We start from the raw sequence: 24,168 nt of genomic DNA on the forward strand, positions 1-24,168 counted from the left end.
ATGGTGAAAACCTGTTTCTACTAAAAATACAAAAATCGGCCAAGTGTGGTGGCACATGCCTGTAATCCCAGATACTTGGGATGCTAAGACAGGAGAATTGCTTGAACTGGCAGGTGGAGATGGCAATGAGCCAAGATTGCACCACTGCACTCCAGCCTGGGCAACAGAGCGAGACTCCATCTCAAAAAAAACAAAAACAAACAAATTTATTTCTTAAAGTTAAAAAAAAATCTGAAGCAAATACGACAAGACATCCACATTTGTTAAAATCTGAGTGGTAGGTAAATGTTTCTATATTCTGTTATTTTCCAAGTTTCAATTATTTTACGGTTTAAAAAAGCTTGTATAATATGAGAGAGCACATTTACCTGAATGTTTTGTTTGCCACCTTTATTAGGTTGTGAGGACTGCCATAACAAAATATCACAGACTGGGTGGCTTAAACAGCAGAAATTTATTTTCTCATGGTTCTGGAGGCTGGAAGTCCAAGATCAAGCTGTTGGTAGATTTGGACTTGGAGACAGCTGCTGTCTGTGCGTTTCCTCACAGGGTCTTTTCTCTGCATGCACATCCCTGCTGCCTCTTTCTCTTCTTATAAGGACCCCAGTCATATTGAATTAGGGCTCCACCCTTACGACCTCCTTTAATTTTAAAGGCCCTATCTCCAATTACAGTCACACTGGGGATTAGGGCTTCAAAATATGAATTTGGGGAGGACACAACTCAGTCATAACACCACCCAAAGTATTATATAAAGGTTGTAAGCACCTATGTATGCATTAGCCAGTACGCCTTCTTAGTCATGTCCCCAGTGGAAGATTGAGATAGGACAAGGATCTTGAAACTATTGAGTCTTCAACCCACCTATAAACCCTTCCTAAAGTGAGTTTGAGAGGCTTTTACTTAAGTGTAGGAACTTTTCAACCTGGATTTGCAGTACCTATTTTGACTATTGAGATCAATTTCTTTCTTATTACCGGGCTCATGTTTCTATTCTACAGAGTTGTGAATCAGAACGGCTCATTTCTCAATTATGACAGATGTATTAATTTGCTGCAGCCCTTGTGTATTTCCTAAAATTCTCACTCCTGATTGGATAACAGTTTGTATGATAGATACAATTCACTCATTGAATTCAACAAACATTGGGTGCTCATTGTGTGCTGGATTCTCAAAACATTGGTAGGAATGCAAAACTCACTAAAATACAGCTTCATTTCTGGGATTCACTCTTCAAATACTGTTCAAAGTGAGGGAGGGGAAGCTGAAAATGGTAATAGCTCTAAAGTCAGATATTTTCTAGGGAATAATATCCTAATCCTTGCTCTTACATGTTTTATACCTGCATATTTCTACCCTTGCTTCTTAGATGATAAATTCCTTACATATAAGGAAAAGAACTTAAATGTTCTATACACCAAATGCTTGTTGACTGTCTTTAATGTGAACTCTCTACATTTTTCTTATTTATAATAGAAACATATTTTCAGTGTCTGGATTTCTCATGTATTATGGAGGGCAAAGCTTTCATTCCACCTCTTGATATGTTTAATCAGGTCCTTGGGGCTGGGGTGTGGATAGTCTCCAAAGATGGCTGCTATCAATTCCTTCCCTTTTTGTAAGCATGAGTTGTTCCATTCATCATGAAGTGGGATCTACCTCCACTCCCCTTCCACTTGGGCTGGCCTTGCAGCTTGCTTTAACCTTACCCTTTAAGAAACCACGGAGCCTCCATTGTCACCCTGGGAGTCAGCAGCCATGTGTGAAGTCTAGTTACCCAGAGCCCACCGTGCTATGAGGAAGTCCAGACTAGTCTCATGGAGAGGCCATGTTGGAAGAGAAAGAGAATGTCATTCTCCACTTACTACGACATCATCTCTACTAAGAAAATTAACACGCTGGACGCAGTGGCTCACACCTGTAATCCCAGCACTTTGGAAGGCTGAGGCAGGTGGATCACGAGGTCAAGAGATCAAGACCATCCTGGCCAACATGGTGAAACCCCGTCTCTACTAAAAATACAAAAATTAGCTGGGCGTGGTGGCACTAGCCTATAGTCCCAGCTACTCTGGAGGTTGAGGCGGGAGAATCACTTGAACCTGGGAGGCAGAGGTTGTAGAGAGCAGAGATCACGCCACTGCACTCCAGCCTGGCGACAGAGCAAGACTCCGTCTAAAAAAAAAAAAAAAAAAGAAAAAAAAAGAAAATTAACGAAAAATTCCCACTCCACTATATAGACCATATTAAAATTTCTTCAATTATTCACCAAATATATATTTTACAGCTAGATCTTTGTGTGTGTGTTGGGATCCAATGAAGTTTTATACATTGCATTTTATTTTATCTTTTTCTTTTTTTTTTCTTATTTTTGAGATGGAGTCTCGCTCTGTCGCTAAAGCTGGAGAGCAGTGGCGCAATCTCAGCTCAATGCAACCTCCATCTCCCGGGTTCAAGCCTCCTGGATTCTAGCCATTCTCATGCCTCAGCCTGCCGAATAGCTGGGATTACAGGCACGCACCACCACGTCTGGCTAATTTTTTGTGTGTTTTTAGTAGAGACAGGGTTTCACTATGTTGGCCAGGCTGGTCTTGAACTCTTGAACTCAAATGATCCACCCACCTCGGCCTTCCAAAGTGCTGAGATTACAGGCATGAGCCACCGGGCCCGGCCTTGTTTTATCTTTTAATCTAGAACAGTTCCTTTGCTTTCCTCTGACATTAACATTTGGAATATTCTTGGTTCTGGATTTGTATAATTATCTCCTCTTGATGTTCAACTTCATCCTGTAATCTATATTCTATAAACTGGAAGTGATATCTAAAAGCTTAAATAGGTACAGGTTAAATATTTCTGGCAAAGTATTTCATTGATGGTGCTATAAACTTAATATTGCCTTTACATCAGGAGTTAGATAAGAGATCTTTAATTTTGATTGAATAATTCATCATGGTAGAGAAGAAGTCCCAAAGGATCCAGAGAGCTGTGGCAGCAGGAACTCTGTTCACAATCATAAAATATTCTTGTCTGTGTAGTACTGTTAGATCTTTCCTGCACTTCTTTGAAAACTTAATTCTTGTCCCAGCTTCACCAATGAATTTTTATTCAGCTCTTTTTAAATGATGATGGTGTTTTGATTTTCTCTTTTTAATTGACAAGTTAAAATTGTATATACTTATGGTGTACAATATGGTGTTTTGGTATATGTACATGTTGTGAAATGGCTAAATGTTTTATTTATTTATTTATTGAGATGGAGTCTTGCTCTGTAGCCCAGGCTAGAATACAGTGGCGTGATCTTGGCTCACTGCAACCTCTGCCTCCCAGGTTCAAACAATTCTCCTGCCTCAGCCTCCTGAGTAGCTGGGATTACAGGTGTGCACCACCACACCTGGCTAATTTTTGTATTTTTAGTAGAGATGGGGTTTCGGCATATTGGTCAGGCTGGTCTCGAACTCCTGACCTCAGGTGATCCACACGCCTTGGCCTCCCAGAGTGCTGGGATTACAGGCATAAGCCACCACGCCCAGCCACTAAGCTTTTACCATATGCATTAGCTCACTTTTGTGTGTGTGTGTGTGTGTGTGTGTGTGTTTGTATCTGGTGAGAACACTTAGTATCTACTCCCTTAGCAATATTCTTTTTCATCTTTTCTTTTTTTTTTTTTTTTTTTTCCAAACACAGGGTCTCACTCTGTAGCCCAGGCTGGAGTGCAGTGGCGAGATCCTGGTTCACTAAAGATTTGACCCTCTGGGATCAAGGGATACTTTTACTTCAGCCTCCTGGGTACCTGTGACTACAGGTGCACGTCACCATGCCCAGCTAATTTTTAACTTTTTAGAAATAAAGATGGGATCTTTCTATGTTGTTCAGACCGGTCTTGAACTGCTGGCTTCAAGTAATCCTTCCACTCCAGTCTCCCAAAGTGCTGGGATCATAGGTGTGAGCTACTGTGCCTGGCTGAGCAATTTTCAAGGATACAATACAGTATTGCTGGGTGTAGTGGCTTGCACCTGTAATTCTAGCACTTTAAGAGTCCAGATGGGAAGATAGCTTGAGCCCAGGAGTTTGAGACCAGCCTGGGGAACATGGTGAAACCTCGTCTCCAAAACATTTTTTAAAATACAAAAGTTAGCTGGGCGCAGTGGCACATGCCTACAGTCCCAGCTACTCAGGAGGCTGAGGTGGGAGGATCACTTAAGTCAAGGAGGTCGAGGCTGCAGTGGGCTAGGATCACACCACTGCACTCCAGCCTGGGTGACAGAGCAAGACCCTGTTTCAGAACAGAACAAAGGAAACAAACAAACAAAAACAGAACAACAGAGTATATAAACTGCAGTTACAAGATGTGCAGTAGATCTTTTGAACTTATTCCCCCATCTAACTGAAATTTTGTGTCTTTGACCAACATCTCCGCAATCCTCCCACCCGCAGCCACTAACTACTGTTTTTCTCTTCGTTTTTATGAGATCAATTTTTTTTTACATTCCACATATAAGTGGGATTATGCTGTATCTGTCTTTTTGTGCCTGACATATTTCAGTTAACATGATGTTCTCCGGGTTCATTCACATCACAAATGACAGAATTTTCTTCTTTCTTGAGACTGAATGGCATTCCACTGTGTATTATGCCACATTTTCTTTATTCATCTTCCACTGATGGACACTCGGGCTGATTCCATACCTTGGCTATTATGAATAGTGCTGCAATTAACATGGGAGTGCAGATATCTCTTTGACATACTGATTTCATTTCCTTTAGATATATACCCAGCAGCGGGATTGCTAGATCATATGGTAGTTCTGTTTTTAAGTTTTGGAGGAATTCCTGTACTGTTTTCCACAGAGGCTGTACTAATTTACATTCTCACCAACGGTGTATGTGGGTTCCCTTTTCCCCACATCTTTCCATCACTTGTGGTTCTAATTTGCATTTCTCTAATGATTAGTCATGTTGAGCATTTTTTCATACACCTATTGGCCATGTATGTCTTCTTTTCAGAAATGTCTATTCAGATCCTTTGCCATTTTAAAATCAGAGTGTTTACTTGTTATTGAGTTACTTGAGTTCCTGATATATCTTGGCTATTCATACCTTATCGGATGTATTGTTTGTAAATATATTCTCCCATTCTGCAGGCCGTCTCTTCGCTCTGTTGATTGTTTCCTTTGCTCTGAAAAGCTTTTTAGTTTGATGGAATCCTTTTTATCTACTTTTGCTTTTGTCGCCTGTGCATTTGGGGTCACACCTAAAAACTTATTGCCTTGACTAGTGTCATGGAACTTTTCCCTTGTGTTTTCCTTCTGTAGTTTTATAGTTTCAGAACTTATATTTTAAGTCTTTCTCCATTTGGAGATTTTTTTTGGCATATAGTGTGAGATGACAGTCTACTTTCATTCTTCTTCATTGGATATCCAGTTTTCCCAGTGCCATTTATCGAAGAGACTGTCCTTTTCCTACAGTGTGTTCCTGGCGTCTTTGCCAAAAATCCATTGACCACAAATGTGTGGCTTTCTCTCTGGGTTCTCTATCTGGTTTCATTGGTCTGTGCATCTATTTTTATGCCAGCACCATGCTCTTTTGATTTTCATCAAGCAAACATACGAACCTTTTCACAATATCAAAAGAATATTATCATGACTGATACTAATTAAGGATAATCACAATATCAAAAGAATATTATCATGACTGATACTAATTAAGGATAAAATCTCAGGGGAACAAAATACATAACATGCAACAAGGTCGTATTTGACTTCTAATCTGTGAGTTCTCATTCACTAATGTGAGCTATTTTGCTTCTACCCAGTGTTTCTCATACGAAGATTCCTAAATATTGTGAGCCTATTGCTTGAACAGTTAAAAATATATAACAAAAATGCATTTATCTAAGCAAACTGCATTATTAATCAGCATCATTTTGTTTACTAATTTTTAACCTACTTCAGAAGCCATATAAAGAGTTCTTCAAGAAAATAAATCCTTAAGCTTTAAAGTTTTTATTCTACCACTAAGCAATAACAATCGATTGAACTTCTGTCACTTAAAAATACTGTAAACTTACTTACTTTATGTTCTAAATATTGTCTATCTTCAATAAGTGGATAGAAACTATGTACCATTCTGTTTTGAGTTTGGGTGTTGGGATAGGGACCTGAGTTTAAATCTTGGTTCTGCCCTTTGTTAGTTTCATGTCTTTGAGCAGATCTTGCAATCTCCCAAATCAGCTCTTTCTCCACATGTAAAAGACATGAGCAAATAGCTCATGACGTTTGTACCAAGGATGAAATGAGGGTTGTTTTGTGAAAAATGTGGCATGAATGGTCTTCGTCTCCACTGAGCAGAGTCTGTGTGTTCACGGCACTTTTGGATCTTTGGTTTTAGATGATGAAATAAGGCATGCACCCGTGTTTATGGGTTTGGATTATTGCATAAAGTGAATATGTGTGCATGCAAATTTCTAGATTTTAGGACATCTTTCTTGGAGCATGGTGACAAATTTGGAATCATAAAGCTATTAAAGTTTTCTGTTCCATGGCATATATGGGGTTAATCTGGGGTTGAGAGGAAAAGGCACCTGAGGTCCCCAGTTAGAGACTTATCCAAACCTGACTCCAGGAAAGACCAAGTGGCATTTCCAAATGTATTTGTTCAGAATCCTGGCGCCTGGGTCTAGCCGGTGAAATGCTAACCTGGCAGTTAGTGGCTGGTGCTCTTGCATGTCGTCTTATGGGTTTTTTAAGATCTGGAAATTGAAAGCATGTGATTTCAAAAAGAAGCCGCTAATCTCTGTAAGCAAAGAGATGTATTTTTCCTTTGACTCCCACAATGCTGCCTGTCTCAGAAGCTCTGGTTACACAATTCCTACCTGACAGGTAAAGCTTCGGAAACTTCTGAGACTGGCAGAAGCAGCAGAAAAATCAAGTAGACTTGCCCTCCCCCAAGAGTCAGAAAGTTGTATAAACATCTTGGGCTGGGCTGATCCCATAGCCGATGGAACTGGTTTAACCAGGTGCTTCTGCCTGAACATCAGTCTGGGAGAACAACACTACCTTTGATCTCAGTGTGGCTTTGGGAACAATCTAGAAAGCTACTGTAGCCTTCAAGTGTTTGTTTTAAATTGCAGTAGTTAAAGGTACCCAGGAACTGCATTTAAACCCAAGTACTGGTTTAAACCAGGGAAGTAACTGCCCTAGTATGGCTTCTAAGCAATTTAACATCTAGCTACACTTGCTATCCATGTTGTCTGTGAGGAGTTGGAAATGCTTCATTCCCTGAATTTCTGGCTAAAATCCTGCCCCTTCAGTGGGACAGTATCCCCTTAATATGTCTTGAGGACAAATGTTATTACCTTTAAGTTTCAAAAGTCTGAGGCTCGGGACAAGTTGTCATGGTTATGCAGAAGTTTAATGTAATCTTTAGAGGAATGAAGTGGAAAAAGTCTTTGACTTTGAATGAAGAGATTAACTCAATTCTAGTGGCCATTCTCCTTATAATTTGGGGCAGGTTATTTAAATTTCCTGTGGGGGACAAGTTGTCATGGTTATGCAGAAGTTTAATGTAATCCTTAGAGGAATGAAGTGGAAAAAGTCTTTGACTTTGAATGAAGAGATTAACTCAATTCTAGTGGCCGTTCTCCTTATAATTTGGGGCAGGTTATTTAAATTTCCTGTGCGTGCATATGTATCGTATGTGTACATGTCTGTGTGTGTGCTTGCTTATTTATTTCACAGTGCTACCACACATATCTTGGTATATCTTTTTTTTTTTTTTTTGAGACGGAGTCTCGCTCTGTCACCCAGGCTGGAGTGCAGTGGCATGATCTCGGCTCACTGCAAGCTCTTCCTCCTGAGTTCACGCCATTCTCCTGCCTCAGACTCCCGAGTAGCTGGGACTACAGGTGCCCACCACCACGCCCGGCTAATTTTTTCTATTTTTTAGTAGAGACGGGGTTTCACCGTGTTAGCCAGGATGATCTCGATCTCCTGACCTTGTGATCCGCCCGCCTCGGCCTCCCAAAGTGCTGGGATTACAGGTGGGAGCCACCGCACCTGGCCGTATCTTGGTATATCTCACTTTACTGGGTGCTAACTGTTGTCCATGCTACACTGGTCATCTCCTGTTTTCTCCTCCACATCTACTCTCCACCCTTCCCTCCTGCCTTGAGCTCTGGGAGGCTGACTTTCATGGACGGCACTTTTATGGACACTTCTCACTTCTGGTTGCTTTTTGCCAATAGGAGACACACAGAAGAAAGATCTGTAGACAGAAGGAGAGTGAGATTGAAGCATTTATCCCACCAGCTTCTGCCCGGTGGGCTTGTTGTGGTTGGCTGAGGCCCTCTACTGAAGGCTATAGCTGTTGTAGAGTTGCGTTTTCCATACACTTGTTCTTTTTGGGTTCTATGAAAGTTCCAGAAACTTCCATGTCACTTTGGCCTTGTAGACCTGGGGGTAGAAATGACTCCCTACTGTAACAGCCTTCAGATAATGCATGTTCTCTGAGTGGTTTATTTTAACTAGGCCCACAACCTGGCAAATTGTCCCTCTATGAAATGCCCCTCCATTAACCCACTCGAATGTGTCATCTGTTTCCTGCCAGTATCCTGAATGTCACACATGTGATCTTATTTAATTCTTACTGCAGCCAGGAAGAGTTTTGTATTATTACTCCATAGCGCACTTGAGAAAGCCTCAGGGATGTGAAACACCTTGCTGAAGTGACATACTTTGTAAACGGGAGGGCAGGACTCCAAGGGAAGCCCTCTGGCTCAGCTCTCCTGCCCCTTGCTATGCTGAACTCTGTTGGATTACCTCTGTGAGTCTCACACATGTGGGTTCACAGCCCCCTTTTCATAAAAATACTTGGCAAATCTCTTGACTCTCTTGAAATGAAATTAATAAATTATACAACTTATCTAAACACCTAATTTCCAATAAAATACATATATTAAAAATAAAAGGACATTTATTTATAATAACATATAGTCATGAACTGCATAATGATGTTTTATTCAGTGACTGACCATATATATGATGGTGGCCCCATAAGATTATGGAGCTGAAAAATTCCTAGTGACATTGTAGCCATTGTGCTGTTGTGGTGCAATTTCTATTTTCCATTTTTTTTGAGACAAGGTCTTGCTCTATCACTTAGGCTGAAGTGCAGTGGTGCAATCACAGCTCACTGCAACCTTGACCTCCTGAGCTAAAGCGATCTTCCCACCTCATCCCACCCCTCCTCCCCATTACCCCCCACTCCCACCCCACCGCCCCCACAGTGGGACTACAAGTGCATGCCAGCATGCCCAGCTAATTTCTTAAAAAAAATCTTAGTGGAGATGAAGTCTCGCCATATTGCCCAGGCTGGCCTTGAACACCTGGGCTCAAAGCAGTCCTCCCACCTCAGCCTCCCAAAGTGCTGGGATGCAATTACTTTTTAAAAAGTAAAATTTGGTATAGCCTAAATGTACAGCGTTTACAAAGTCTGCAGTAGTGTACAGTAACGTCCTTGGCCTTCACATTCACTCACCAGTCACTCATTCACTCACTCGCCCAGAGCAACTTCCAGTCCTGCAAGCTCCATTTGTGGTAAGTGCCTAGACTGGTGTAGCATTTTTTATCTTTTTTACGGCATTTTTTACTTTGCCTTTTCTGTGTTTAGATATGCCTAGATACACAAATACTTCCCACTGGGTTCCAGTTGCCTTTAGTATTCAGTACAGTAACATGCTGTACAGGTTTGTAGTCTAGGAGCAAGAGGCTATCCCCTGTAGCCTAGGTGTGTAGTAGGCTATACCACTGAGGTTTATGTAAGTCCATTCTCCGATGTTCACATAGTGATGAAATTACCTAGTGATGCATTTCTCCGCATGTAGCCCTGTCATTAGGTGACACATGACTATATGTATTTTGTATGTAAATAGTCATGACCACATGGTTAAGTTATAATGAAATCATCAGAGCCATGGACTTTCTTATCAGAGTACATTAGTACTGGAGATATGCAAGGCAAAATGTTTTTTCTTCTCTTTGTATATGACTTTTTTTTTTTTTTTTGAGACGGAGTCTTGCTCTGTCGCCCAGGCTGGAGTGCAGTGGTGCGATCTCGGCTCACTGCAAGCTCCGCCTCCCGGGTTCACGCCATTCTCCTGCCTCAGACTCCCGAGTAGCTGGGACTACAGGTGCCTGCCACCATGCCCAGCTAATTTTTTTTTTGTATTTTTAGTAGAGACGGGGTTTCACAGTGTTAGCCAGGATGGTCTTGATCTCCTGACGTCATGATCCGCCCGCCTCGGCCTCCCAAAGTGCTAGGATTACAGGCGTGAGCCACCGCGCCTGGCCTGTATATGACATTTTGAGATCAGGGCTAAATTAAGATAATCAGGTCAAATCACCGAGGTAGGTTAGATTTTTGCTCAAACATATTTACTCTCTTCCCTCCGCCTCCACGGCAGGCGTGTGCTTTTACTTTTCCATCTGTTGACTTCAGGCTTGGCAATGGGGCCTGCTTTGGCCGCTTGGGCTAACAGCAGACAAGACTGAAAGAAAGCTTGAAATGTGCTGTGCAGGGAGGCTCGCTTTCTTGTGCCTCTGCCACTGTCATGAGAAGAGCCTGTCCCAGGAATCTGCGGCCCCATCTGTCTGGGCCCCACAATGAGACACGTAGAACAGACCTGGGCCCAACACAAGCAAAGGGCCAAGCCCAGCTAACCACACTTGAGGCAGGACTGCCCAGCTGAGCCCAGCCAAAACCAGCCAACCCCCAGCAAACCCACCGATGCATGGGAGAGAATGATTGTTGTTTTGCCTTGGAATGGCTTATTATGCAAAAATTGCTGACAGACAAAATGATCATGAATGTAGTGGCTACAGATACAGATGATACAGGCAGATTGTACTGAGAATTCAGATACCATGGGCCCAGGTGCTATTGCCCACGTGATTTTTCCACGATAGTGAGCATTCTGGATAAAACACGGTCTCCTTTCCCCTTCATACACACAGTAGTTGCATTCCTGAAATATTCAGATATATTAAAACTGTACAAAAATAGTTTGCTTTTGTACAGTGTAAATCAAAGTTAGAGTCTAGGACGAACTAATTATAACAGCTTTTTGATCTACATAAATGTTTGTGCAGACAATAAAAGTATGTGGGACATTAGGTGGAACTGTCCTAACCATTACAGGTCACTCAGCACCCAGCTGCCCTCCAAATACCAGAACTGTCCCCCAATTCTTGTGAAAGCCAAAAACACCTCCACACATTTCCAAAATCCCACCAGGGGGCCTTGGTAGAAACACTAGATGTCTAAGTGGTCCCTTCCAGCTCAAATATTCTCAGACTTAAAAAATCTGATTATAGTAGTAATGTAATCAATACATAGATAGTAAATATTATGTGCCAGTAATTTTTTTTTTTTCTGAGACAGGATCTTGCTCTGTTTCACAGGCTGGAGTGGCATGAACACGGCTCACTGCAGCCTCAACCTCCCAGGCTCAAGTGACCTTGCCACTTCAGCCTCCCATGTAGCTGGGACCACAGGCACACATCACCATACCCAGCTAATTTTTTTTTTTTCATTTTTGGTAGAGATGAGTGACGTCTCACTTTGCTGCCCAGGCTGGTCTTGAACTCCTGGGCTTAAGCAATCTTCCTGCCTCGGCCTCCCAAAGTACTGGGATTACTGTGAGCCACTAGCCAGTACTGTTGATATAAGAAAAATACACAACATTGCTGTCAAAGGGCTTACAGTGTAGAGGGGAGCGCTAGCCAGCAATTAGGCAATTATAATGTGGCGTGATAATTCATACCAGGAGTGTACATTCAGGATGCTGCAGGAGCACAGCCCAGGAGCATCTAACCCAATCTTGGGGCTCAGAGAAGTCTTCCCTCTCCTGGGAGACAAGTAGGTGTTAACCAAGCAAGCAGCGGTGAGAGGTGGAACAGAGGAGACGGAGCAGGCAGCACACTCCATCCCATATAGAAAGGGTCATTATAATGCATCTACTGAGACTGCAAAAGGAGCAGCAGCCTCAGACTTAGATAGATTTCAGTTCAAATTCTGGCTCAACTCTAATCCTGAGCCATTATAATGACTACACTTTATTAATTGCTTATTATGTTCCAGGCTCCGTGGGAAGTACTTTATATGAATTATTACCCTTAATCCTCCCAACAGTACCTTAAAAGGGTAGCTACTATGGTTATCATCCTTATGTTACAGAGTAAGAAACTGAGGCACAGAAAGAATAAGTAACTTGCCTAAGCTAAGGAGTGGTGGAGCTGCGATTAGAACCAAGACAAAAACAAAAAACAAAAAAACAAAGAATGAAGACAAGGTGACTTGAGAGCCAACTTTCTTTACCACTGCCCCACACGGCAACCTTCTCTGATCCTACTGCCTCATTGAGATGAGTGCAATCACAGCTCCTGTGAATTTATACATGGATGAAGTGGTTTCTATATTTAAAACACCAGACACATTTGTAAAATTTTCAAAAAAAAGTATAGTTATTATCCAAGTTCTAATTCTTCCATTACTGGTATCTTAAAAAATTTTTACCTGTATTTTTAAAAATGTGGCTACTGAAAAAATTGAAAATACATATGTGTTTCATATTATTATTTTTTTCTAATTTTATAGATTTAGGGGGCACAAGTGCAGTTTTGTAACATGGATATACTGTGTAGTGGTATAATTCTTCCCTTTTTAAGGGAGGAAAGTAATCATTTGGAGAGTATAGTGTATATAATTTTAGTTACAAATCACACTTTTTTTGGCCTTAAAAAAAAACCAAGCCTATATTGGGTTGCATGTAACAGAAAACACAAAATACAAGTGACTTAAACAGACAAGGGTTTATTCTTTTTTTTTTTTTTTTTGGAGACGGAGTCTCGCTCTTTCGCCCAGGCTGGAGTGCAGTGGCATGATCTCAGCTCACTGACAGCTCCGCCTCCCGGGTTCAAGCCATTCTCCTGCCTCAGCCTCCCGAGTAGCTGGGACTACAGGTGCCCGCCACCGCACCCGGCTAATTTTTAGTATTTTTAGTAGAGATGGGGTTTCACGGTGTTAGCCAGGATGGTCTCAATCTCCTGACCTCGTGATCCACCCGCCTCAGCCTCCCAAAGTGCTGGGATTACAGGTGTGAGCCACCGCGCCTGGTCTTTTTTTTTTTTTTTTGAGATGGAGTCTTGCTCTGTCACCCACGCTGGAGTGCAATGGTGCAAACTCGGCTCACTGCAACCTCCACCTCCCCGGTTCAAGCGATTTTCCTGCCTCAGCCTCCCTAGTAGCTGGGATTACAGGTGCCTGCCACCACACCCAGATAATTTTTGTATTTTTATTACAGACAGGGTTTCACCATGTTGGCTAGGCTGGTCTCAAACTTCTAACCAGGCGGGTGATCCACCCACCTTGGCCTCCCAAAGTTCTGGGATTACAGGCGTGAGCCACCACACCCGGCTGGACAAGGGTTTATTCTCATGTCAAAGAAGCCAAGTTAGGTAGTCCAGGTCCTCCTATCTTTTTGGCCTCTATCTCCAGGTGACCTTATGATCCAAGGTGGCTGCTAGAGCTTCAGTCCTCAGATCTGCATCCACACTGCAGGGAGGAGGAGAGGGGAAAGAACAAGGAGACAGACCTAGTCAATTCCTTTAAGGGGCTTCTCTAAAGTCCCATGCAGGACTTCTACTTACATCTGGGATTGTGACAGGGAGGCTCACAGCCTGTGACTGACTGATAAGGCGTATAAAAGCCCCAGCCTCAAAGAAGGCAATATTGCAGTGCCCAGAGCCTCCTGTGTGAGTAGGCTGAGGCTGGAAGCCACACCTTCAGCTAAAACCACCTCTTGCCTCTTTGTTGCCTCAGTGTCTAGAAGAACTCTAAAAGCTTCTAGAAGCCTTTAGCTTCTGGAGACCTCAGGTGTACCTTGGCTTGCGGCAGATAACTCCAATCTCTGCCCACCTCTGTCTTCATGTGGCCTTTGTCTTTTTGTGTGCTTTCCTCTTTTTTATAAGGACACCAGTCATTGGATGTAGGATTCACCCGAATCCACTGTGATCTCATCTCGAGCATTAACTGACTATCTCTGCAAACAACCTACTGCCAAGTAAGGTCATATATGATGTTCTGAGTGAAAATGAATGTTTAGGGAACAACCCACTACACATGGCATTCTACTTTTCAGCAGATTTATTTATCTTTCTTTTTTCTTTTTTGAGATGGAGTCTCGCTCTGTTGCCCAGGCTGGAGTACAGTGGTGTGATCTCAGCTCACTGCAACCTCTGCCTCCCGGGCTCAAGCAGTTCTCCTGCCTCAGCCTCCCAAATAGCTGGGATTACAGGGGGCCTGCCACCACACCCAGCTAAGTTTTATATTTTTAGTAGAGATAAGGTTTCATCATGTTGGCCAGGCTGACCTCAAACTCCTGACCTCAAGTGATCTGCCTGCCTCGGCCTCCCAAAGTGCTGGGGTTACAGGCGCGAGCCATCGTACCAGCCAGATGTATTTATCTTGAGGTTTCATTTCTATGCGTTTATAAGAAGCAGTCACGTACACACACACACACACACACACACACACACACATTCTCTCCTGCACTTCATTCCCAGCTTTCACGCCAGAGAGGCATCATATTCAGGCAGGAAGACAGGAGGGGACAGGGCAGCTCCTTGAGATGTGGATGGAGGAAGTCCCAGGAGTTCCATGCCATGGGTCTTTATTGGCTTCTGAAAGGCCCATTCCATCAGGGCTCCTGTCCAGCACAGCAGAAATGACCAGTGAATCTCAATAGCTTATCAGAAAGCGTCCTTAGTTTCAGGGTGTTTGGTTCAGCAGTGTTGTCGCTGTTTTTCAAAGATCCAAGGAAGGCTACACAGAGTCCCTTTGTATCCAAGTCCTTTCCCAGCCAAGTTTTCACAGTTGAGACTTTTCAGGGCTGGGAAAAGATTTGGTGAGCTTCACTCTCGGAAATTAGAGAGAGGACGTCAAGGAGGTTGCGGGGCCGTGTCAGCGGGGGTGCCGGGATCCAGAACTGGAAGGCAGAGGCTGCCGGGGCAGGGTCTCTGCAGGTTTTATTCTTGTTGCTGGTCTTCCCTGATTGCTTTCCCCTTAAAACAGAACAACAACAACAAAAAACAGTTGTGAGTGCTTATTTTGGGGCAGCAAGACAAAAGGCAGCAAGGAGACCAGGTTCCTCCACAAAGGCCGGAGAGGATGGAGGGAGGAAAGATGGAGGGAGGAAAGCAGGCAGGTCTACAGGGAGTGTGGCAGGGAGAAGGAAGGTCAGAGTGAGCTGATCTTGACTGGGAAAGGACTTCTAGGACAGATACATCCATCCAATATTATGGCTGCAGCCATAGGGCATTAATCAGCATTCTTGATTGTGAGTGATAGAATCAACCCCATCTCAAACTGGCTTAAAGAGCCACTGAGGAATTTATGACTCGTGTAACTGAAAACTTCAGGCATGGCTGAATCTAGGTGCTCACATGGTGTCCTCACACCTTCCTGTCTCCCGGTTCTGCTTTTTTCTTATTGGGTTCCTTCTAAGACAGGTGCTCCTCAAGGGGTGGGAAGCATTGCCACTGGCTCCTTGGTTGCCCTGATGAAGAAGACTTATGCAATCAATTGTGTCACGGACCCCAATTCTTCACCATTTCCTGATCACATTCTTTGCCATATAACTTTGCAATGCTTGGCCCATGTGACTTACTTGAGCCAAAACAATGAGATGGAAGTGAGAGTGGTGTAATTCCAAGCCCAGGCCTCGCGGAACTTGTCTGCTTCTGCTAGTTCTCTTGTGCATCTGCCATCCCCATGAGAAAGATATGCCCAGGCTGTCCTGGTGGTTCCAGGAGAAGGAGAGACACACAGAGCACAGCTGAGTTATCCCGGCCCCAGCGCATTTATGCCTAGTGTTCCATTATTGCAATGCTGAGCGTGTGGGAGTTATTTATATCCTAATGCTCAAGGTCATCACCAAGGTCTGATTGCAAAAATTCAAAAAATTGCAACTTCAGGCATAAATGGGTTAAGATAATCCCGGATGAGCCAACCACTAGACGTGTGACTCAGCCCAGGCAACAATGGAGAGCTGAACCCCTCGGACACATGAGGAATCAACATCATGAATGCCACCGAGATTAAAACATGTAACTATGACACCTTTTTTCTCAGCCATCCCAGCAGAAGCTGCAAGCCACTTGCCCAAATCCAAGCCAGTCCCTGCCATTTTTTACACCTCTCACACTGCATGGGCTAAAATTGGGAGGGTTGGCTTCCCAAAGGAAAACTGGGGTCCTGTTACCAGAAGATAGAGAAGATGGTCAGATCTCCACTACAGAACTCTTCTCTGGCTTCAGCCTTATTCTCTGAAGGAGGTTTGGGAATTGAAGGTTTTCAAAAGACCCTGATTTGTTCTATTAATGAAGCCAAGGAAGGAGACTACCAGCCCTCTGAGAAAGCTCACCAGTTTGGGCCAGGCGTGGTGGCTCAATGCCTGTAATCCCAGCACTTTGGGAGGCCGAGGCGGGTGGATCACAAGGTCAGGAGTTCGAGACCAGCCTGGCCAGCATGGTAAAAGCCCATCTCTACTAAAAATACAAAAAAAAAAAAATTAACTGGGCATGGTGGCACATGCCTGTAATCCCAGCTACTTGGGAGGCTGAGGCAGGAGAACTGCTTGAACCCAGGAGGTGGGGGTTGCAGTGAGCCAATACTGCTCCACTGCACTCCAGACTGGGCGACAGAGTGAGACTCTGTCTCAAAAAAAATAAAAAAAAAAAGAAAGAGAGAAAGAAATAAAGCTCACCAGTTTGACCAGACAAACTGGCTGGCAGAGTAGCTGAGTTCCAGCAATCTTAGCAGCCTGGGATCACGCTCTGTGTGATAAGTGTCTCATGCATCCACGTGAGGAGACCACCAAACAGGCTTTGTGTGAGCAACAAGGCTGTTTATTTCACCTGGGTGCAGGCGGGCTGAGTCCGAAAACAGAGTCAGCCAAGGGTGGTGGATTATTATTAGTTCTTATGGGTTTTGGGATAGGCAGTGGAGTTAGGAGTAATGTGCTGCGGGCACGGGGTGGATCTCACAAAGTACGTTCTCAAGGGTAGGGAGAATTACAAAGAACCTTCTTAAGGGTGGGGGAGATTACAAAGTAAATTGATCAGTTAGGGTGGGACAGAAACAAATTACAGTGGTGGAGTGTCATCAGTTAAGGCTATTTTCACTTTTTTTGTGGATCTTCAGTTGCTTCAGGCGATCTGGATGTATACGTGCAGGGTGTAGGGGATATGATAGCTTAGCTTGGGCTCAGAGGCCTGACAATAAGTGTAATCTAGGTCTCTCCTGGTACTTAGGCCTCAAGGGACCTATTTTCGGTTCTGTCTCTGGCTTCCTTTCAGAACCTTGCTGAATCTCTCAGTATGTTTCTACTCAAGCATTTTCCTGTACAGACTAAAAACACTATCAGGAAATTAAATGAAACATGTATAACTTATTGGTCATATTCATAATCCCATCAGTAAATATTTAACACAGGCTATTTACCATATATATCTGAAAATAAGGAGAGTTTTTTTTTCTCCCCAAAATTATCCCTCTGCAAAGAAAATGGCCTGATGTTTGAAACCTTCAGCAGCTCCCACATTTTGCAGTGCCCTCCCATTTACCTTATTTGGATCAACCTTTGTTGTATTTTTACTGTTTGGGGAAGCTTATCTGTAAAGGCTGCACGTCTGTACTGGTTTTGGCTGCTTAGAGAGGTTGCCTCAGAGAATCAGCATTATTGAAAAGAGAAAGAGGAAATATGGACTCAGTAACTCTGGTTTTACGAGTTACAAATTCACTTGCAAATTTTATAAGCAAGTCTTTTAAGATCACAAATTTGTACATCTAAAACAAATTTGTAAATAAAAGTGCTAGAGTTCATGTGAGTAGGTAGTTAGGTCTTTTAGTTTTTATTCTGCCTGGGGCACTGTCTCAAGGGGTCCTGAGGACGTGTGCCCAGCTAGTTAGGTCTTGAGACAGTATCTGAAAGTATCATCATCATAGCTGTAGAAAGTTTCCTATCTCAAAAGACCAGACATGTGCAGATAATATACACTGAAAAAGTGTGCTGGACAACTTGAAAAAGGGGACACTGGTACATCAAAGATACAGATGCTACTGGTGCAGATGGAGAATTGAGTAAAACCATTACATGAAACGTGAAAGAAAAACAGCCATGTTTTTACAGTAATAAACCATAGCACTCAATGTGTGAAATTAACTAGGCACATGCCCCAATGGTTCTTTAAATAACATAAGAGACTATTTCGTCTACAACCATAGACATGTGGCTGCGTCTTGATTACTGCACTATAAGACTTGAAATTGAGTAGGCTGATTCCTCCCACTTCATTATTCTTTTTCAAAATTGTTTTAGCTATTTTAGTTCCCTTGCCTTTCCATATAAATTTCAGAATATTGTCTAAATCTACAAAAAAAATCTGGCTGGGATTTTCATAGCAATTGTGCTACACCTGTATGAGCATTAAACCTGGGGAGAACTGATATCTTTACTATGTTGAGTCTTCTGATTTATGAGTGCAGCATGTTTCTGAATTTGTTTATTCTTTGATTTTTTTTTTTTTTAAGACAGAGTCTCGCTCTGTCACCCAGGCTGGAGTGCAGTGGCACAATCTCGGCTCACTGCAAGCTCCGCCTTCCGGGTTCACGCCATTCTCCTGCCTCAGCCTCCCGAGTAGCTGGGACTGCAGGTGCCCGCCACCACGCCTGGCTAATTTTTTTTTTTTTGTATTTTTAGTATTTTTAGTAGAGACGGGGTTTCACAGTGTTAGCCAGGATGGTCTCGATCTCCTGACCTCGTGATCCACCTGCCTTGGCCTCCCAAAGTTCTGGGATTACAGGCGTGAGCCACCGTGCCTGGCTATTCTTTGATTTTTAAAAAACTTTAAAAATTGCTTATTTATTTTAGAGACGTCGTCTCGCTTTGTTGCCTGGGCTGGTTTCGAACTCTTGGATTCAAGCAATCCTCCCACCTTGGCTCCCCAAAGTGCTGGGATTACAGGTGTGAGCCACTGCACCCAGCCTTGATTTTTTTTTAATCAAGCATTTTGGAGTTTTTAGCATACATAAAGCCCTGTACATATTTCGTTAGATTTACACCTATTTCATTTATTTGAGTGATTGTAAGTGGTATTCTATTTTTGAGTGTTCTTGTGATCATTGCTAGTATTTAGAAATCCAGTTGATGTTTGTGTGTTTATCTCATATCCTGCAACCTTGCTGAACTCAGTTTAAACTGGAGGTGTTTTCCTGATAGATTCTTTCGGATTTTTAAAATGTGGATAATCATGTCATCTGCAAATCAGGACGGTTTTCTTTCTTTCTAATGTATAAATGTCAATGAGTATGCAACTATGATGTGCAACTTTCAGCATTGTCCAAAAGTTACAGAGGATGATGCAGTGACTGTGACTTTGAAAAACAAAGAATGGTCCTTCAATCGCAGCTGCTGCAGCCATTTCAGCTATTTGGCAGAGGTGGTAATGCTGCCTTTTGGACCTACAATACAACCAAGTCTTTGTTCGAATCATCTCACGTCCTGGCTATATTCTTAAGAAAGGAGGGTGCTTTCAGGCGCTGAGCTCATGGCACAGGTCCCACAAGTGACCTGCGAGCCCCACCGCTAGGGGCCGCTTAGGTGCAGCCCCCAGGTGGGCGGGAACTGCGTTTCGGGGCGTGGCCTCCGCCGCGGCAGCCCCCGCCCCAGCTCCTCCTAAGCGCCTGGGGGCGCTGTGGGTCGCTTTGGGTCGCGGGGGCGCTCTTTCTCAGCATTGTTGTTTCGTACTGAGGCTTTCGGGACGGCGGCGGGAAGATGGCGGCCTCCAGGGATGGGTTTGAAGCTGTGGAGGCGGAGGGCAGCGCAGGGTGCCGGGGAAGCTCGGGAATGGAGGTGGTGTTTCCTTTGGATCCTGCCGTCCCCGCCCCGCTGTGCCCTCACGGTGGGTCAGAGTCTGGGCTCAGCCTAGCTGCCGGGCGCTGAGGGTGTGAGTTGGATTGGAAGTGGCTTTTGGGGCTCCTGTATTTTTATCCGCCTCTTTCCCTCACCAGTGTGCTGCCTAGAAAATACTCCTTCCTCGGAACATGGTGTTTTTCAACTTACTTGAGAAACATTCAGAGCAAGTCTCCACTCTTGTGGTTTTGGCTCCAGGACTATTTCATCTCTTTTTTGGGGGGAAGGGGCAGAAAGGTAGGCAAAGAGAAGGATGCATGGTATTGAATAGTTCTCGTTGACAAGTACTTGGGGATTTCATTTGTTGATTTGCTCTCCCTTCAAAAATAAAAAATTAGGGAGAAAGACAGTGTAATTCTTGCCTGCGAACTAGACTCAGTTTTTCTCTAACTTACAGAAAGTGGGCGTGTCCAGCTCAAAGCTCGGGTTTTCACTGCAAGGGTAACCGCGCAAGAGATGTCAAAGTCCTCAATTCTCTGAGTCCCTTCCTTGTTTTAGTCTCAGGTTTGTAATATTCACAACGTAGACAGCAACTATACCGACAATAGCATTTTCTTTCTGGAGGGACCAGTTTTCAAAAATTATTTATAAGTAGTCACTGCTGGAATGTTGTAACAGAGAGAAAAGAAACATTCCCTAAACACAGAGAAGCCGGCGTGGTGGCGTACACCTGTAGTTCCAGCACTTTGGGAGGCCGAGGCGGGCTGATCGCTTGAGCCCAGGAGTTTGAGAGTAGCCCGGGCAAAAATGGTGACACTCCGTCTACAAAAAAACAAAAACAGCTGGGGACACGCAACTGTAGTCCCAGCTACTTGGGAGGCTGAGGCGGGAGAATCGCTTGAGGCTAGGAAGCAGAGATCTCAGTGAGCCATGATTGTGCCACTGCGCTCCAGCCTGGGCGACAGAGGGAGACCCTGTCTCAAGAAAACAAAACAAAAAACCCCAACAAAACAAAAAACAACCAACCAAAGAGATGGATGTAATTATGATAAATTGTGCATAAAGCTCAAACAAATTTTATTTAAGGGCGGCGAAAACTAAGAACTTGACGTAGATGACCGTTACTTGACACTTTTTTTTTTTTTCTATTCTGGAACTAGGACCCACTCTTCTGTTTGTAAAGGTGACCCAAGGGAAAGAAGAAACTCGGAGGTTTTATGCCTGTTCAGCCTGTAGAGATAGAAAAGACTGTAATTTTTTTCAGTGGGAAGATGAAAAGGTATATCAACTTTTTGTATATTTATTTTTTATTTTTGGTATATATGACAATTTTGTTGAGAACGTGAAAACCAATAAAAATATGCGGTCTGAACATATAAGATAAATCTCTTAAGAGAGATGGAGATACTATGTTTGTTGGTTCAGAAAACGAGTTCATGTTTACTCTGATTACTGATATCTTAAAACTACTGTCTCAAAGTCTTAATTCCCCATAAGACTCTCTGAGGTGGTAATATTGGGTGGGGCTGATCTTCTGTGTGTTAGCTTGGGCTTCTGTAACAAAAGTACCATAGGCTGTGTGGCTTAAACGACAGACATCAGTTTGACTGGGAAGTCCAGGATCAAGATGCTGGCAGATCTAGTGTCTGGTGTAGGTCCTGTCCTCTTCCTGATTTGCAGAGGGTCATCCTTTCTTTATATCCTCATTTCCCAGAGAGAGGAAGCAAGCACTGTCTGTCTTAGAAGGACGCTAATCTCATTCCTGAGGGCTCTACCCTCTTGACCTAATTACCTCTCAAAGGCCCCTCATTTAAATACCATCACATTGGGGTTAAGGCTTCAACATACGAATTTTAGGGGGCACAAACATTCAGTCTATAGCACATTGGCAGATACAGATTTCTCACTAAAGAGAAATCATGATCATTCCAGAAAGTGTTAAAAAACACTTTTTTTGAACATTTGTATTGAACATCCCTTATACAGCTATTAGATGACCAATGAAGGCACTTAGAGATATGGTCATGAGCTTGGTATCCTCTTGAACTCGGCTCCAGTTGAAGTTTCTGAAAACTTTGACCAGAGAATTTTCAGTTTTGTTAGGTTTGTGGTAAAACAGTATTATATACCACTCTTCTGCAGACCCATTAAGGTGAATACTTGGCTTGTGTCCACCTTTTTGCTATTGTGGATGATGCTACAGTGAACATATGTTAATCTCTCAGTGCTTTAATATGCTGGATATTGCTTCAAGCTGCTCTAGGATTTTCCCAGTTTTCGCTGTTTTGTTTTCCCCTGAAATGAATGCCTGTTGAGTTGGTTGAATTTCTGACTTCTTGATGTCAGAATGTGATGCCAGTTCTTCTAGGATGATAGATATTTCACAGTTTATTCAATGGGTTTTGTACTGTCTTTCAGTTGTCAGGAGCTAGACTTGCTGCCCGAGAAGCTCATAACCGAAGATGTCAGCCTCCCCTGTCCCGAAGGCAGTGTGTGGAAAGGTACTGATGCAGTGTCATTTTTCTTTATTTGTTTAGCTGTCATGTTTCTTTGTTATTGCCTTTTTCTGTGCCTTTAAGTTTACTTTCATTTATTTATTTTTATTGTAGTTACATATATAATGTAAAATCTGCCATTTTAATCATTTTCAAGTGTGCAATTCAGTGACATTAAGTACATTCATGTTGTTGTGTAACCATCGTCCCTATTCGCAAAACTTTTTCATCACTCCAAACAGAAACTGCCACCATTATGCTGTAACTCCTCATTCCACCTCCTCCCAAACCCTGGTAACCTCTGATTTATTTTTGTGGTTTTTTTTTTTTTTTGAGACAGGGTCTCATTCTGTGTTGCCCAGGCTGAAGTGCAGTGGTGCTGTCATGACTCACTATAGCCTCAACCTCCTGGGCTCAACCAATCCTCCACCTCAGCCTCCTGAGTAGCTGGGACTTCAGGCACACGCCACCACACCCAGCTAATTTATTATTTTTTTTTATAGAGATAAGGTCTTGCTATGTTGCCCAGAACTCCTGGTCTAGAACTCCTGGGCTCAAGGGATCCGCCCACCTCAGCCTCCCAAACTGTGAGAGTTACAGGCATGAGCCATTGTGCCCGACTATTTTTGTTGCTATGAATTTGACAGTTCTGTGTACCTCATATAAGCGAGACTATACAATATTTGTCCTTTGGGTCTGGCTTATTTTACTTAGCATAATGTCTTCAAGGTTCATTCATGTGGTAGCATGTATCAGAACTGTATTCCTTTTTACAACTGAATAATATCCGTTGTCTGTCTATACCACAGTTTAAAAATCCGTTCATCTGTTGATGGACATTTGGGCTGTGTCTACTTTTTTGCTGTTGTGAATGATGCTACAGTGAACATTGATATGCAAATATTAGTTTGAGACCGTGTCTTCAATTCTTTTGGGTATATACCTAGACGTGGAATTGTCAGTAATTCTGTGTTTAGTTTTTTGAGGAACCACCAAACTGTTTTCCATAGTGGCTGCACCATTTTACATTCCCACTAGGAGTGTATATATGCATTCCAATTTCTCCGCATCCTTGCCAACACTTATTATTTCTTGTTTTTCTGATTACAACCATCCTAGTAATTGTGAAGTGGTATGTCATTGCAGCTTTGATTTTTGTTTTTTATCAAATTACTAATGATGTGAATCATCGTTTCATGTGCTTATTGGCTATTTATGTATGATCTTTGGAAAAATGTCTGTTCGAGTTCTTTATCTATTTTTAATTGGGTTATCTTTTTGTTGTTGAGTCACAGGAGTTCTTTATATGTTCTGGATATTACAACTTTGCCAAATATATGATTTGCAAATATTTTCTCCTATTCTGTAGGTTGTCTTTTGACTTTCTTGATGTCCTTTGAAGCACAAGAGTTTTTAATTTTGATGAAGTTCAATTTATCAATTTTTGTTGTTGTTGCTTGTGCTTTTGGTGTATAGATCAGAACCCATTATCAAATCCATTGTTATGAAGATTTGCTGTGATGTTTCTTTTTTGAAACACTAAACCAAACTTGAAAAATCTCTAAACATCTATTTTTAAAAATCTGCATTGTTGAAATGTTTTATTGGGTGGATTAGAGTTGAGTCGTAGATGTAATTTTTTGACAAACTTGTGAAAAGAATTTATCTCTTACCTGTGTCACTGACATTATACAGTATGTGCTGGGAGAA

General features: G+C 42.8%; 1 protein-coding gene across 2 annotated transcripts in view; it reads left to right on the forward strand.

The window, feature by feature from the left end:
* The first annotated feature begins 19,739 nt into the window (after nt 1-19,739).
* ZCCHC4 (zinc finger CCHC-type containing 4) overlaps nt 19,740-24,168 on the forward strand; it is a 56,788-nt gene continuing 52,359 nt past the window's right edge. The window contains exons 1-4 of one of the 2 annotated variants that reach the window (XM_054485020.1): nt 19,885-20,012; nt 20,122-20,260; nt 21,124-21,242; nt 22,382-22,464. In XM_054485020.1, the coding sequence (XP_054340995.1) occupies nt 20,155-20,260; nt 21,124-21,242; nt 22,382-22,464 (308 nt within the window). In that variant the 5' untranslated portion in view covers nt 19,885-20,012; nt 20,122-20,154. Of the gene's footprint in view, nt 20,013-20,121; nt 20,261-21,123; nt 21,243-22,381; nt 22,465-24,168 lie in introns of both variants that reach the window. The other variant, XM_054485019.1, reaches the window with a different exon arrangement.

This window comes from Pongo pygmaeus, chromosome 3 (genome assembly GCF_028885625.2).
Source record: "Pongo pygmaeus isolate AG05252 chromosome 3, NHGRI_mPonPyg2-v2.0_pri, whole genome shotgun sequence".
NCBI classification, from domain to species: domain Eukaryota; kingdom Metazoa; phylum Chordata; class Mammalia; order Primates; family Hominidae; genus Pongo; species Pongo pygmaeus.